Genomic DNA, 18,040 nt, shown 5'->3' on the forward strand with positions numbered 1-18,040 from the left:
CTGCGCTGTAATGTTCTATGTTCTATGTGAACCCCAAGGGAGGAGGGAATGCTGGACCCCATCACAGGGCCTACCAGTAGGGAGACACTGGTGCATATCCTGGGAAGCGGGCAGAATGGCATGACACAGTGTCACCTGTGAAAGTCAGTCCAGGCCCTCCAGAAGATGCCTATCCAGGTCACCACAAGTCAGAGCTGGCTGCCTCCACTTCTGGTGTGTGATCTGTGGAAGCACCTAGAAGGATTGGGTGGGGGGGTGGTGGCGGTGGAAATAAGGTTAGAAAGATACAGGACCACTGAATTGCAAGGGTGCATTCTCACAGCTTTAATTCGAGAAAAGGGGGTACAAAATGTTATGTCTCACTATTACACCAGTGTTTGTGTACAGAGTGAGTTGCCTTTCATTGTATGCAATGGTGGGTGGGGGCATGGGCTGGGAGTTTTCTGTCTCCAGCTCAGAGCTTTAAACAGGTCCTACAGCCTTATCCTCACATGGGAGGCCACAAGAGGACCAGACATTCTTGTTTGACAGGTCCACCACCCAGTGAGAGAATGCTCTCCCTTTGCAGCACACCCCCTCCCCCCACCTTAACTTTGGTCCGGATGAAACTGCCCCCATTGCACACTCAGGAATGAGCCAGCAGCTCAGACATGTCATGATGAGGAGCAACAGAGCTTTCCTCGTAGCAAGTCATCATCACCCTCCTGCCTTCTGAGCAAAGCTGCTGACATGGTCAATTCAGATTGTGATTAATGGTGACCCTTGGAGGGGGGTAAGGGAGCACAATTTGTGAAACAGAGTAGAGATTGAAAGGAAAAAGGGAGACAAGGATTGGAGAAAGTGGGGATGAGACCGTGGTTGATGAAAGTGGGAAATGTGGGGGGGGTCAGGGGCAGGGGCAGGGGGGGGACAGTGAGACACGGGTTGGAAAGGAACTCCACCACTGCGGTCCATACATCGCGTGTTTAGCACTACTGCCTCACAGTGTCAGTAATCCAAGTTCAATTCCCAGTTTGGGTCACTTTCTGTGCAGGGTCTGCACGTTCTCCCCTGCATGGGTTTCCTCTGGATGCTCCGGTTTCCTCCATGCTAAAATTCTCCCTTTGTGTACCCGAACAGACACTGGCGTGTGGTGACTAGGAGATTTTTGCGGTAACTTCATTGCAATGTAAATGTAAGCCTACTTGTAACACTAATAAATTTAAACTTTAGAAACTTGCTTTCAGAAGGCCAGTGCACTGCTTGATCACATTTCTGGTGGCAGAGTGGACTTCATTGTAGCAGGATTCAGCCTTGGTCTCAGGCATCATTACCAATGACAGTGGGTAAACCCACTAGCCAGCCCCTCAGTTCAGGGTTACCCTCAGATGCTGGGGACCTCCAAATGTTGCAGTATTTAATTTATTTATTCGTCGCAAGTGAGGCTTACATTAACACTAGAATGAAGTTACTGTGAAATTGTGTTGAATGTGTCATACACTCCCACTGATGTGCATGACTTGCAGTGGGTGGTCACACACCAGCTGATGTTCACGGAGTGCAATCCCTTCCTGTTGATGAAGTGCACTCTCCATCTTGAGATGGTTCCGCATGGTGATGTGTGCCATTGATCGCCCCTTGGACCTGGGGCATCCTGGCGATGGCACTGAATTCTGCACCCAGGGCATCCTGATGGCCCTGTTCCAGGTTAAAGGAAATGTGGTCAGATATCCTAGAAAACAGTAACTCACAGCTCTGAAGAAACAGCAGCAGTGAGACCAAACAATTTTGCGGTAGCGTGGCCAAATGGTGTAAGGTGCTGTATTCATGTTCTAGTTTCTGAAAAGGAATGTGTTCAAATTCCACCACTGGCAAGGTTTCAGTTGATTTTTAGGGGGTCACAATGATGCGTCAGTGGTCCAGACTATTGTACACAGGAGCCGCTGGAATTTAAATTCAATTCATTATTTAAAAAAATCCGAAATTACAAATTAGTCTCAGTACTGGGAAAATCCGTCTAGTTCACTGTACTCATGTTCTTTAGGGAAGGAAATCTGCCATCCTTACCTGGTCTGACCTACATGTGACTCCATGCTTACATCAATGTGATTGTACGTAGAACATAGAAAAGTACAGACTCTTCGGCCCTCGATTTGTGCCGAGCTATGTCCAAACCCAAGATCAAGCTATCCCACTCCCTATCACTCTGGTGCACTCCATGTGCCTATCCAATAACCGCTTCAAAGTTCCTGAAGTGTCCAACTCCACTGTCACAGCAGGCAGTCCATTCCACACCCCAACCACTCTCTAAAGAATCTACCTCGGACATCTCTCCTGTATCGCCCACCATGAACCTTATCGTTATGCCCCCTTGTAACAGCTATATCCACGCAAGGAAATAGTCTCTGAAGCTCCACTCTATCTATCCCCCTCATCATCTTATAAACGTCTATTACGTCACCCTCATCCTCCTCTGCTCTAAAGAGAAAAGCCCCAGCTCCCTCAATCTTTCCTCATAAGACCCACCCTCCAAAGCAGACAGCATCCTGGTAAATCTCTTCTGCACTCTCTCCAATGCTTCCACATCTTCCTCATAGTGAGGTGACCAGAACTGCATACAATATTCCAAATGTGATCTCACCAAGGTCCTGTATAGTTGCAGCATAACCCCACTTCTCTTAAACTCAAACCCCCTGTTAATAAACGCTAACACATTATAAGCCGCCTTCACGGCTCTATCCACTTGATGGCAACTTTCAGAGATATGAATCCCAAGATCTCTGTTCCTCCACATTCTTCAGAACCCTGCTATTGACCCTGTGATCCGCATTCAAGTTTGTCCTACCAAAATGAATCACCTCGCACTTATCAGGATTAAACTCCATCTGCCACTTCTCTGCCCAGCTCTGCATCTTACCAACATCTCAATGATTCACTGTTCATTCCCCACCTATTGTAGTAGTGGGGCTGAGTTCAACTGATATGCTAACAGAGTTCGGCCTTGAAAGAAAAAAATTCTATCTCAATTAGCTTAATTTATTTAGAGATCAAATAATGAGGTAATTCTGCACTTTGTCCAGCAATACTTGGAATAAGTATAAGGGTTAGAAGGATTGGATTATGAGAAGCGATGGTCTACTTTGGGCACGTTCTCACTGGAACAAAGAACCATAGAATCTGTATGGTGCCGAAAGACACCATCTGACCCATCGAGTCTGTACAGACTCGCCAAAAGACCACTCCTCCTAGGCTCTCATAAGAACACAAGAAATAGGAGCAGGAGTAGGCCAACTAGCCCTTCGAGCCTGCCCCGCCATTCAATAAGATCATGGCTGATCTGTCGTGGCTCAGTTCCACATTCCCGCCCTCTCCCCATAACCCTTAATCCCCTCTCTCATCAAAAACCCATCAACCCGCGTCTTAAAAATATTTAGCAAGGCAGCCTCCACCACTTCAACGGGCAGAGAATTCCAGAGATTCACCACTCTTTGAGTGAAGAAGTTCCTCCTCAACTCTGTTCTAAACCGCCCCCCCTTTATCTTGAGGCTATGCCCCCTAGTCCTACTATCCTTTCTGAGCGGGAAGAGTCTCTCCACCTTTATCCTATCCATCCCATTCATCATCTTATACGTCTCAATGAGATCTCCCCTCATTCTTCTAAACTCTAACGAGTACAAGCCTAATCTATTCAGCCTCTCCTCATAGCCCAACCCCCTCAACTCCGGCATCAGCCTAGTAAACCTCCTCTGCACTCCCTCCAAGGCTAAAATATCCTTGCGTAAGTAGGGCGCCCAAAACTGCACACTACTCCAGCTGCGGCCTCTCCCCCTGTATGGCTAATCAACCTAATCTACATGGCTTTCAGACTTTGGGAGGAAACTGGAGTTTATGGAGGATGCCCATGCAGACACGGAGAGAACATGCAAACTGCACACAGTCACTTAAGGCTGGAATTGAACCCGGATCCCTGGCACTGTGAGACAGCAGTGCTAACCACTGTGCCACTCATATTTGAGATGTGACATAATTGCTGTTTTTAGGATTCTAACCACAATAAACTATTTCACCTTTTTGAGATTAGGAGAACCAGAAGATACAGGAAGGGAAGTAAATTCAAAAAAATGCTGTGGAATTTCCTGGCCCTGCCCTGGTGGTTTTCCCTGTTGCAGATGCAGCAAACCCTTTAAATGATTATTGACTTAGCAGGACTGGAAGATCCTGCCTCCAGGAGCGGCTGAAAAATCCCTGCCGTTAATTACTCCAGTGAGTGAACAATAGAACATAGAACATAGAACATAGAACATTACAGCGCAGAACAGGCCCTTCGGCCCACGATGTTGCGCCGACCAGTTACAAAAACAATGACCCACTAGCCTATACCAATCCCTTTTCGTCCATAAACCTATCCAGAGATCTCTTAAACGCCCCCAAACTAGACGCATCTACAACTGCAGCAGGCAGGGCATTCCAATCCCTCACCACCCGCTGGGTAAAGAACCTACCCCTGACATCCGTCCTGTAGCTACCCCCCCTTAATTTAAAGTCATGCCCCCTCGTGCTAGCTTTCTCCATCCGAGGAAAAAGGCTATCACTATCCACCCTATCTAAACCCCTAATCATCTTATATGTTTCAATAAGATCCCCTCTTAGCCGCCTTCTTCCCAACGAAAACAACCCTAGATCCCTCAGTCTCTCCTCATAGGACCTCCCCACCATACCAGGCAACATCCTAGTAAACCTCCTCTGCACCCTCTCCAACGCCTCCACATCCTTCTTGTAATGCGGGGACCAGAACTGCACACAGTACTCCAAGTGCGGCCGCACTAGAGTAGTGTACAGTTGCAACATTACACTGCGACTCCTAAATTCAATCCCCCTACCAATAAACGCCAAGACACCGTACGCCTTCTTGACAACCTTATCTACTTGATTCCCAACTTTCAGGGATCTATGTACACACACACCTAGATCCCTCTGTTCATCCACACTATTCAAAGTCTTCCCGTTAGCCCTATACTCGACACATCTGTTGCTCCTACCAAAGTGAATTACCTCACACTTCTCCGCATTAAATTCCATCAATCAATCTGGAAAGGTTGTCTAGGGAGAATGAGACAATGCTGTGTTATTCGAATGAAATTAAATAAGTTTGTTTCAGAAAAGAATAATTTGGAATACATATGAGAATAATTTAAGATCTGCTTGGGAGGAACAAGTAACTTGGGACCTATGGTTCCCAAAGCTCTCCACCACGGAGAATTTTGTTCATCTCTTGCTGGAGTGTTCTGAAGGATAATTGATAGGGATTTATTTCTGTGATTAGTCAATTGCGGCGCACGTAATTACCAGGGAGGTAACCCCCTAGGTGAATGTAGAAGACCAATGCCGCTATTCTGAAGAAGAGTAAGAAGTCTCACAACACCAGGTTAAAGTGCAGTTCTGGTCACCTCACTGTAAGAAGGATGTAGAAGGATTGGAGAGAGTGCAGAGGAGATTTATCAGGATGCTGCCTGGTTTGGAGAGTAGGTCTTATGAGGAAAGGTTGAGGGAGCTGGGTTAAAGTCCAACAGGTTTATTTGGTAACCCTAGCTTTCGGAGTCTCAGGCTCCTTCATCAGGTGAGTGGGAGTTCTGTTCACAAATAGGGCATATAAAGACACAAACTCGGTTTACAAGATATTGGTTGGAATGTGAGTCTTTACAGGTAATCAAGTCTTAAAGGTACAGACAGTGTGAGTGGAGAGAGGACCAAGCACAGGTTAAAGAGATGTGTATTGTCTCCAGCCAGGATAGTTAGTGAAATGTTGCAAGCCCAGGCAAGTCATGGGAGTTACAGATAGTGCGACATGAACCCAAGATCCTGATTGAGGCCGTCCTCATCTGCGGAACTTGGCTGTCAGCTTCTGCTCAGTGATTCTGCGTTGTCGTGTGTCGTGAAGGCCGCCCTCAAGTCTGTAAAGACTTGCATTCCAAACATTATCTTGTAAATTGAGTTTGTGTTTGTATATGCCCTGTTTGTGAACACAGCTCTTTACTCACCTGACGAAGGAGCCCGAGACTCCAAAAAGCTAGTGCTGTCAAATAAACCTGTTGGACTTTAACCTGGTGATGTGAGACTTCTTACTGTGCTTGCCCCAGTCCAACGTCCATATCATTCTGAAGAAGAGCAGGGAAGTTCTCCCCAGTATTCTAGCTAATGTTTATCTCTCAAACACAATAACACTTCAGCTGTGTACAAATTAATTTCTGCATTTCCGACAGAGTGACTGCACTTCATAAAGTTTTTGTGGATGGGGGAGGAGGTTTAATTTTAACAGCCCTGATTTCATTTCTCGCCACCATCCACAAACAAGTGGTTTTTAACTTGCTTCCCCCTGTATGAGTGGTGATATGTTGCCCAAATCCTCAGTTTTGTTGTGATCCAATTTCAATTAATAACCCTTGTAATGGGGAATTCTGTTTCAGTGGCTGGATTACTTTAGAAAGTTCTAAAAAGCAACTTCGTGAGAGTTTACTTATCAAAGGTAAATGAAATTCAGTTTTTAAAGCGCAGTAAATTTTATTTGTAAACCAGTTCTCTAAAACATAAAAAACTTAAAAACGAAAAATACACAATAAACAAAAACTTCGGCCAAACGGGGATCCAAGATGGGTCCAACATCACAACAGTACCACTGAGCATTCTCCGTAAAATCCACTTCTGTGCCAAAAAATACAATTAATTATACAATTCTGTTACCCAGTAATTAGCTTAACGTGATCTCAGTTAGTATTAAACATGTCAATCTATTCATGACAGCACTCTTAAATCAAATTATAATATGACACCTTGAATAATAGTTTGTCATTTGTTCATTCAACTGTCGGAAGCACACTCTTTAAACAAAATGGCTGCCTGGTTGCTTAGCAATGCAAAACTACAGTTTTAGCTTTTTCAGCTTTTTGCTAACTTGTCAAGATTGGTTCATCTGGCTCATTGCTGGATGAGGGCCCATCATCTGGCAAGCTTCCCAGCCTGGACGTGCTGTTTCCTATGTAAAGTTTCACTAATTGTCCTTTTAAACAAGATACATTAAGACTTAAGATGTATGGCTTTTGTTGTTTTACCAAAGCAAGTTACACATTTTATGTTACAGAGAGGACGATTTTACCATTTTGATTCTAAGTGCTGAATCTGGGCGTCATCCAGATCTGACTTGTAGACCGTGTTCCCAGGCACCTCGATATGCACTTGGCCTGAAAAAAAGGTTGTGAATCTGAATCGTGTGGTAGGCAGGCTTATCACATCAATCAGAGCCTTCAATTGCGCGTGGTCTGTTTAAAAAAAAAATTAAAATGCTCCCCTGCCGCAACATCACTGCTGGACTGCAAAAAGTGGGAGCGATAGCCCCTACAGCCATCACCCCATCCTCACAACATAACTGTCCCCCTTATCCATTCACCCACCCCTACTCAGAAGGTTAATTTCTCAAATGGGGGAGGGAGGTTGCAATTCATAAAATAAATGAGGGATGGAGAAAGAGATTTACAGGGCAAAGACCGCAAGAACAAAGAATTATTGTTTCAATCCAGAATCAAAGTCCAATGATGTATTCCTTCACAGGCATTGGCAGACTGAAAACCTATACTAGATCATTCTGTTTTCCAGTACACAGACTTCGGTGATAAAATAGGTACGTTGAGATGAATCATTCTTGCTGGCAAAGTGACAGCAGTTCCAGCTGATGCAGTGTAGATGGGGCCTGACGTTCAAACCTGGATGGAGCCCCTTTTCTGTGCTGCTGCTTGGGTAGATGGAAAGATGACAGACTGAGATTTGTAGCTTCACAAGACTATATGACCGGTTCCACCAGCTTGGTGGGGGGCGGGGGGGTTGTATCACATGACTCCCTCCTCTGCATTTTGGCTTTGACAGACTGAATTACCGATTGTGATATAGACTATGAGGACTTTGTCCCAATACAAAGATATCTGATACAAACTATGAATCACACCAGGAAAATAGCCTTAAAGCGACACTATCATGATGGAAAATCAGGATTGCTGTTCCACTTTGGGGGAAGACGAATTGCGTATAATTTTGTTCTAGTTGCCCTTAAACAAGGTGGCCTCCGGACACTTTTTAATATAATTTATGTCAGTGCATTGTACACTTGTCATTAAAGTAGGAAAATATTTTTTCATGAGCATGGCGTCTTTTTAGTTTAAGGATAAGTAGTAAATAATTGCTTACATTTTAACTCGGCAGGTGTACACTTTATTCTGGAAGACCACTCCTGCTCTTTCATCCCGTTATGTTCTCATTTAGTTTATGGTTTCTGGATTCATATTGCTCAGTTACTTCTAATTTGTTTGCTTTGAGACAGTGATTTTAATAAAACTATTTTAATACTTCAAGTTAAATTCTGATAGCTTAGACATAATTTAAATGGAAAATATTTGAAGTGCTGACTCACCACACTGCTATTTCTATGAAAGAGATTTGGAGAAAAGTGAGTTCAGCAGAGGACAACGAGCTCATTGTTTGCTTTCCTTTATTCATAGACAACTGATGTGATTTAAATGACTGCTGTCAGCTTCTTGAAGTGGCTGTCAAGTTAATAACAGCAACCCTCATCATTTGCACAGTTACATTTATGGGCAGTGTCGGCAGGTTGATCTGAGTGCTGATCAGTTTGCTGCTGTGATTTCACCTTCTACTTTTGAGCAAAGTCACCTGTTTGGAAAGAAGCCAATTTATCTCTTAAAGGCTGTGATTACTGAGGAAAGGTTAACGAGAACGTCCTTCAGTTTGACTCATTCTGAACTGTGGCCAAAAAACTCGTACATTTGACCTTCAGGATACAACGATGAGGTTATCTTTTTATGTGTAAGCTATACTTTGGAAATGTATGTACATCTATTAAGTGGTACCCAATGCTGGGTGGCAGGGGTGGGTGGAATTAGTCGATCCAATGCCTGGTAATCGCCCCAATGCTTGTAAAGTGGACGGGGTGGGGGGAAAGGGATGGTTACCTGATGTATTTGGATTGGGTTCTCCATGTCTGTGGGGGAGGGGAGGGTCCTCCATGTATGGGGTGGGACTGTGCATGTGGGGAGATATACACCGGTTTTCAGTCTATACCTGACACTCAAGTTTTTGGAAAAATCCACCCATGGTCTACGTTTAAATCATAACCCACCCCCCCGCCAACCTACAAAACTGACACAATGCACCCTCCACAAGCCTCTTCCCCGTACACTCTCACTACACACGCTTCAACCCATCTCTCACTCACACACACACACACCCCCCAAAACTGACACACAATGCACCCTCCACAAGCCTCTCCCCCCTGCACACTTCAACCCACCCCACATGCGCATGCACACACACACGCGCGCGCACACAATCCATTCATGCAGTCATGTGGGTGTGCCCCACACATGCATGCATGCACGCACACAGCCTTCTATATAGAATAACACAATATTCCTCAATGTTATCTTTTAAAAAGAAAGTATTTGATCCTCAAAGTAACACCTTATCACATGTCTTTTGGAAGTCCGTGTACACCACATCGTTCGCGTTACCTTCATCAGCCCTCTCCATTATCTCATCAAAAATTTCAGGCAACTTAATTAAACATGATTTACCTTTCACAAATCTATCCTGACTTCCCTTAATTAATTCACATTTATCTAAGTACCTGTCTCAAATTATCATTTCCACATGCTTAAAAATTTACAATCGCTTTCTTTGAATAATCACCAGAATTGAATGTGAAATGCAAACATTTTGAGCACTCAGAATGCAGTAACTTTAGAGAAAACAGCCTGAGGGTTTTACTGGGTATATATTCATCTATGTATTATAGGAAGATAAGTGGGCCATTCAGCCTATTCTGCCATTCGATAAGACCATGGCTCATCTTTTTGTGTTTTGAGATCCACATTCCCATTTACCTCCCAATAATCTTAGATTCCTGTTAGGCAAGGGAATCAATCTACCTCCATCTTAAAAATATTAATGATCCAACTTCCACTGCCTCCGAGGCAGAGAGTTCCAAAGTTGCGCAGCCTTCTGAGAGAAAAAAATTCTCCTCATCTAGAACCATAGAAACCATAGAAAATTACAGCTCAGAAACAGGCCTTTTGGCCCTTGTCTGTGCCGAACCATTTTTCTGCCTAGCCCCACTGACCTGCACTTGAACCATATCCCTCCACACTCCTCTCATCCATGAACCCATCCAAGTTTTTCTTAAATGGTAAAAGTGACCCCGCATTTACCACTTTATCCGGCAGCTCATTCCACACTCCCACCACTCTCTGCGTGAAGAAGCCCCCCCCCCAGTATTCCCTTTAAGCTTTTCTCCTTTCACTCTTAACCCATGCCCCCTTTTTTTTCCCTCCCCTAGCCTCAGTGGAAAAAGCCTGCTTGCATTCACTCTATCTATACCCATCAAAATCTTATACACCTCTATCAAATCTCCCCTCATTCTTCGACGCTCCAGGGAATAAAGTCCTAACCTATTCAATCTCTCTCTGTAACTCAGCTTTTCAAGTCCCGGCAACATCCTTGTGAACCTTTTCTGCACTCTTTCAACCTTATTTACATCTTTCCTGTAACTAGGTGACCAAAACTGTACACAATACTCTAAATTCGGCCTCACCAATGCCTTATATAACCTTACCATAACACTGCAACTTTTTTACTCGATACTCTGATTTATAAAGGCCAATGTACCAAAAGCACTCTTTACGACCCTATCCACCTGTGACGTAACTTTTAGGGAATTCTGTACCTATATTCCTAGATCCCTCTGTTCAACTGCACTCTTCAGAGTCGTACCATTTACCCTGTACGTTCTACTTTGGTTTGTCCTTCCAAAGTGCAATACCTCACACTTGTCTGCGTTAAATTCCATTTGCAATTTTTCAGCCCATTTTTCTAGTTGGTCCAAATCCTCCTGCAAGCTTTGAAAACCTTCCTCACTGTCCACTACACTCCAATCTTTGTATCATCAGCAAATTTGTTGGTCCAGTTTACCACATTATCATCCAGATCATTGATATAGATGACAAACAACAATGGACCCAACACCGATCCCTGCGGCACTCCACTCGTCACAGGCCTCCACTCAGAAGCAATCCTCCACAACCACTCCCTGGCTTCTTCCATTGAGCCAGTGTCTAATCCAATTTACTACCTCCCCATGTATACCTAGCGACTGAACCTTCCTAACTAACCTCCCATGAGGGAACTTATCTCTTTGCGATAAGAGCACCCCTGATTTTAAAACAGTGCTCACTAGTTCTTGACTAGCCCACAAAAGGGAACATACTTTCCACATCCACCTTGTCAAGAACATTCATGATCTTGTAGACAATCTAGTTAGCTCTCGCTCTTCTGAACTCCAGTGCAAACTAGCCCAGTTTGTCTAACTTTCCCTAACAAGACAGCTCACTCATTCCAGGTGTCAATGTGGTGAGTCTCCTTTGAAGCATACCTCCAATGAATTTACATCCTTCCTTAAATAAAGAGGACAAACACACAGTTGAGATGTGAGCCGGAACTTTCCAGCAGTTCATGCCACTGAGATTCCCTGGCCCCGCTACAGTGAATGGAGATTTGGCTGAGTGTCAAGTTCTCCGTCCTCGCTTCCAGCCTTGCTAGCTGAAAAATTCCAGCTGTGGTCTCAACAATGCTCTGTATAACTTTTACATTCAACTTCTCTTGTAATAAAGATAGCAATCCATTAGCCTTCTTGATCACATGGTGTACCTGTGCACTAACTTTTAGTGACTCATGCATGATCATGATATTGTGTCCTTTTAATAGAATTGCAAAATTGAATATATTCCTTAATGCGGTCAATTCTACATTGGAGAGACCAAACGCAGACTGGGTGACCTTTTGCAACATCTTTGGTCTGTCTGCAAACAGATCTTCCTGTTACTTGACATATCATAGAATCCCTACAGTGCAGAAGGGGCCATTTGGCCCATTGGGTCTGCACTAACCACAATCCTACCCAGGCCCTATCACCATAACCCTATGTATTTACTCTAGCGAGTCCCCCCTGACACAAGTGGCAATTTAGTATGGCCAGTCCATCTAACCTGCACATCTTTGGACTGTGGGAGGAAACTGGAAAACCCATGCAGACACAGGGCGAATGTGCAAATTCCACTCACTGTGACTCAAGCCAAAACTCAAACCTGGGTTCCTGACTTTGTGAGGCATTGGTGCAAACCACTGTGACACCATCCTGCTCTCATACCCACATGTCTGTTGCAGTGTTTCAGCGAAGGAACAGCACCTCATCTTCCGATTGGGCGCTTTACATCTTCTGGACTGAAAATTGAGTTCAACAACTTCAGAATGCGCACACTGCCCTCCACCTCCATCCCATCTCCATTTTTTTATTTTAATTTGTTTAATCTTCCATCTTTGTTTTTATTATTCTATTCAATATTTTTTAAATTTTCATTTTTCTTTGGTTTTTTTTTAAATCTCACTTTCCATCTGGGTATCCCCCCCCTCCTCCCACCCCAGCTGGGCTATCTGTTACGTGTTTCAGGTTGTCCTTTGACACATTGCCATTTAAGCTTCTGATCTCTTAATGGGCTGCTAGCACCGCCCTTCTCAGCCTTGATCACCACCTTTTACATCCCCGTCATCTTTTTGCCTGACATTTTTGTCAGTAACGCCCACCCCCACCCTGATAGTATAAATCTCGCCCTATTTTCCTTATATTCAGTTCTGATGAAGGGTCATCCAGACTCAGAACGTCAGCTCTATTCTCTCTCCACAGGTGTGGTCAGATCTGCTGAGTTTTCCCAGCATCTTCTGTTTTCGTGTTGAATATTTTCTTCATTTACTCATAACTGATTTATCTTAAAGTTCTGCAAAAATTTACTGTAACTAAAGAGCTCTTGTTTCTGATATTTATCACAGAGAAAGGAGACTTTCTTGCTCTGGATTTGGGAGGCTCCAGTTTTCGCATTCTGCGTGTAAAAGTGTCTCATGAACGACAGCAGAAGGTGGAGATGGAAAGCCAGATCTATCCTACACCAGAGGATATCGTGCATGGTAGTGGCGTACGGGTATGGGCTGTTTCATTCACTGTTATGACAAATTGTTTGAAAAGGTATTTAAGGGCAAAGCAGATCACAAAATAAATTGTCTTCAATCATAGAATTTTACAGCCAAATGGATGTAATTGAAAAGAGCTTTGTCCCCTTCCCTTGTCTAATGAAATGCAAAGCCATTGATTCACACACAATTCAGACAATGGTTAAATAAAACAAATTTCTTGCATGCCACTAATGTTTCCATATGTTAATGGCAAAGATAGCCAAAGAGAAGGTGAATAGAAACGTTAAAAATTATGATGGAATAAATAGAGTCACTGATAGGGATGGCACAGTCATCAGTTTAAAATTCTGATGAGAGGTAGAGATTAGGAGGAATTCTGTATGGAGGGCTGTTCAAGCTTTGGATATTTCACCACAAGGAAAGACCATTGCATGTTTTCAAAGGGAAAGTGGATAAATGTTTGAAGCGAAGACAGAGATAGGATATCAGGAGAGATTGGGATTAATTGTAGATTGTTTTAATAAAGAGACAGCACTGTTTCAAGGAGCTGAATGCCCCCTGTACTGCAAACGCCTATGGCAGCAGTAACTCCATTGGCAACAAGAAGACTGACAGCAAGATCCCTGTAAACAAAACCCATGTGCCAATGATATCAAGTTCACCCCAAAACATTTGGGTGGGATCTTTTGATTGGATGTCCCTGTCAGCTCACTCAGTGATGACACAGGGAAAGCAGCAGTCAGCAGTAGCACTCGGCTCTGGGCCATGGCTCATACATCAGGCAGGCAGAGGGATCTCTTAATCTGCTGCTGGACTGTCAGAATCTTAGAGGATCGCAGTCTGATTACAGCCAAATCCCTCTATCAGAAGCAGGTCTGTAATAAAGGTGCAATGTAAGATGTATTTTTAAATTAATTCAAATAATGTGGGCGTTGCTGGCTAGGCTGGCATTATTATCCATCCCTAAGTGCCCCTGGAAGGTTGTGGTGAGCTGCTGCCTTGAACTGCTGCAATCCAGGTGATACACTCACACTGTTGGCGAAGAGGTTCCAAGATTTTGATCCAGTGACAGTGAAGGAATGGCAATATGTTTCCGAGTCATGATGGTGAGTGACCTGGAGAGGAACTTCCAGATGGTTCTGTACCCATGCGTCTGCTGCCCTTGTCCAAGGATTGGTGAGTTGCTGCAGTGCATCTTGTAGATGGTACACACTGCTGCTACTGTGCATCAGTGATGGAGGGAATGAATATTTGTGGATGAGATGTCAATCAAGTGGGCTGCTTTGTCCTGGGTGGCATGAGCATCTGTTATTCGAGTGGCACTCATCCAGACTAGTGGAGAGTATTCCATCACACTCCTGGCTTGCAGCTTCTGGATTGTGGACAGCCTTTGCGGAATTAGGAGGTACACACTATTTATGTGACTAACCCAGTTCAGTCTCTGGTCAATCATAACCCGCATCATGTTGGTACTGGAGGATTCAGTAATGGCAATGCCATTGAATGTCAAGTTAGAATCTCTCTTATTGGGATGGTCATTGCCTGGCATCTGTTGATTAATTAATTAATTAGTTAGTGTTACATGTAGCCTTACAAAGAAGTTACTGTGAAAACCCCCTAGTCACGACACTCCAGTGTCTGTTTGGGTACACTGAGGGAGAATTTACCATGGCCAATCCATGTAACCAGCGTGTCTTCTACACTGTGGGAGGATACCGGAGCACCTGGAAGAAACTCAGAGACACGGGGGAAATATACAAACTCCACGCAGTCACCCAAGGCTGGAATTGAGCCTGGGTTCTTGGCGCTGTGAGGCAGCAGTGCTAAGCACTATACGAGCAGGAATTGAACCTGGTTCCCTGGTGCTGTGAGGCAGCAGTGTTTGCCACCGTGCTGCTTCAGCTTACTGGCTGGGAGTGGCGAATCCAGCAAGAGCTGAAAAGTCAGAAAGTTGATGTAAAAAGTTTGAAATTCTCCCAATGGCAGGTCAGTTATCTCACTGCCTGGGGGCATGAAGACCTTTAGCATTCGTCTGCATCTCACGAATGCTTATCAAACAACTGCTTGCCTAAATTAGGTCTTCCATCTTGCCAGAAAACCTCAAACCTGTTTGAAAAGAGTGACGTGCACTTGGTAGCCTTCAGTTTGCTTGAAACTTTGAAGTGAATGCAACAATCACAGCCTACCTGCATAATGCTGCACTATAGCTGTTGTGCTGAACACCACTCTGCTGGGACAGACCAGTTCTTACCCTCCAGCTCCATGCCAAACTGGTGTTTACACGTGGTGTCATGGGACTCATGGATCCTCCACTCCTCCAGTGGACTGAAGTTCAACCAGGGGTAGGTGCAAGGGGGATGGGGCTGGGGTGGAGGCATTGCCTGACGAACATAAGAAATAGGAGCAGGAGTAGGCCATCTAGCCCTTCGAGCCTGCCCCGCCATTCAATAAGATCATGGTTGATCCGTCGTGGCTCAGTTCCACATTCCCGCCCTCTCCCCGTAACCCTTAGTCCCCTCTCTTATCAAAAACCCATCAACCCGCGTCTTAAAAATATTTAGTGAGGCAGCCTCCACCACCTCAACAGGCAGAGAATTCCAGAGATTCACCACCCTTTGAAGTTCCTCCTCAACTCCGTTCTAAACCCCTTTATCTTGAGGCTGTGCCCCCTAGTCCTACTGTCCTTTCTGAGCGGGAAGAGTTTCTCCACCTCTATCCTATCCATCCTGAACATTCACCTGCTTCCTGCACTGTGTGTTGTTTCTGCAGTTGCCTGCTGCACAGACCTAGGCAATAGCTTCCCTGGCTGGAGAGATGAGGTTTGTGTGCTTCCTCGAGCCATCCCAGCCCACTGAGCTGACAGGGGCTAGATGAATCAATTCCTGACCGAAGTTGATTTGGAGAGATGTTCACTTGTACGTAACTAAAAAGTTTCCAAGTACGGAATTGGATGCAAATTCAGGACCTGTTACTTAGGCCAGCAGGAACTGGAGCCACACACTACCACACTTAGCAAAAACTAACTTTCTGCCAACTGTTTCTAAAAATGTGGAAATTGTTGCCCTTTTATAAGCAGCAAGAAAGGAAGTACCTGCTAATAAATAATTCTCTGTTTACATAACAACATTGTTTTCCAAACCCTTACCAATTCTACCATGAATACTGGTAGCCACAGAATGTGTTATTCTTTAGACAGTAAGTATATGCAGGTCAGTTAACCATGAAGAGTATCACAACATATAGCTACGTGCACCAATCAAAGAATCATAACATCATACAGTGCAGAAAAGGCTCTTCGGCCCATTGAGTCTGCACCAACAAGTAAGAAACACCTGACCTGCACTTAATCCCATTTACCAGCACTTGGCCCATAGTCTTGAATGTTATGATGTGCCAAATGCTCATCCAGACACTTTTTAAAGGATGTGAGGCAAACCACCTCTACCACCCTCCCAAGCAACACGTTACAGACCATCACCGTCCTCATTAAAAAGATTTTCTCACATTCTCTCTCTCTCTCTCTCTTTTCCCCCCCCCCCGCCTGAGTTTCCTGACCCTTCTTGACCCTTCAACTAAGAGGAACAGTTGCTCCCTATCCACTCTGTCCAATCCCTTCATAATTTTGTACATCTGAATCAGGTTGCCCCTTTACTCTTTCTCCAACAAAAACAATCCAAACCTATCCAACCTGTCTTCATAACTTAAATGCTCCATTCCAAGCAGCATCCTGGTGAATCTCCTCCAATGCAATCACATCCTCCTTATAGTGTGGCGACCAGAACTGCATGCAGTTCTCCAGTTGTGGCCTACACAACTCCAACATGACTTCCCTGATTTTATAATCTATACCTTGATTGATAAGGCAATTGTTTTTCACCATCCTACCAACATGTCCTTCCGCCTTCACAGATCTATGGAAAAACACGCCAAAGTCCCTTTGTTCTACAGAACTTCCTAGTGTCATGCCATTCATTGAATACTTCCTTGTCAAATTACTCCACCCAAAGCTCATTACCTTTTACTTTTCAGAGTTAAATTCCATCTGTTACTATCTGCCCATTTGACCATGTATCTTACTATTTCTGCTCCCTAACTGCTCCATACAGAGACCAATTGTGCTCCTTTGACTATGCCACAGTAGTATTTAGTCAAGTTAGCACACACTCAGGAGTGAACCAGGTCTCCTGAATTTTAATAGTACTGAAGACAGTAACCAAGGCAACAGCCAGGTAGATCAGTTGAAGGTCTTCCCCTTGCACTATTGCTCGAGCTCTCCCCTTCAATACCTGGAGTATCCTTGGCTCCCCACCCCTGTTCAAGATCTGGAGCCTCCAACCCTTCATTTCAAGATTGGGAGCCCATGGTTTTCTCCTTTTCAACAGGTGGAGTCCTCACCTCTCACCCTGTTATACATCTTGAGCAACTTCTGGAATTCCCAGGCCTTCTGCTTTTCAACAGCATCCTATCCCTTGCTTACAAGCTCAACCAGCCCAACCTCAACCTATGTAACAACTAGACTCTTGACTACCTCCCACCCCCAGCATTCCTGTTTGAACTGTAAAGAACCACCCCCCCTCACCTTCCAAACTAGTGATTTCAGAAAATTAACTGAAAAGTTTTTCTGAAAATTTTTAAGTAACTTTATTTCCTTGACTTTGTCGTCAGTGGCCAAGAAGTCACGTTGACAGCTGTCCAGAGTTTACACGAGCTTTGAGCATAGGCTTAATGTCATTGAGTGTTTGATCCTGTGTGGTGGTCTCTATTGGGTTCTGTGGCATGTGAGATCCAAGAAAGGGAAAGGTTTGTTTGTTTGTTTGTTTGTTTGTTTGTTTATTAATTATAATATGGCTTACATTAACACTGCAATGAAGCTATTGTGAAATTCCCCTAGTCGCCACAGTCTGCCTCCTGTTCAGGTCAGTGCACCTAACCATCATGTCTTTTGGACTGTGGGAGAAAACCAGAGCACCTGGAGGAAATC

The 18,040-nt window shown here is 44.4% G+C and overlaps 1 protein-coding gene across 1 annotated transcript in view; it reads left to right on the plus strand.

Moving 5' to 3' along the window:
• The window catches only part of hk1 (hexokinase 1), a 106,489-nt gene that overhangs the window by 23,364 nt on the left and 65,085 nt on the right, over positions 1-18,040 (plus strand). Inside the window, exon 3 of the mRNA XM_080205378.1 lies at positions 12,919-13,067. Coding sequence (XP_080061504.1) covers positions 12,919-13,067 — 149 coding nt within the window. The remainder of the gene's footprint in view (positions 1-12,918; positions 13,068-18,040) is intronic.

This window comes from Carcharhinus amblyrhynchos, chromosome 17 (assembly GCF_965287045.1).
Source record: "Carcharhinus amblyrhynchos chromosome 17, sCarAmb.v2.hapA, whole genome shotgun sequence".
NCBI classification, from domain to species: domain Eukaryota; kingdom Metazoa; phylum Chordata; class Chondrichthyes; order Carcharhiniformes; family Carcharhinidae; genus Carcharhinus; species Carcharhinus amblyrhynchos.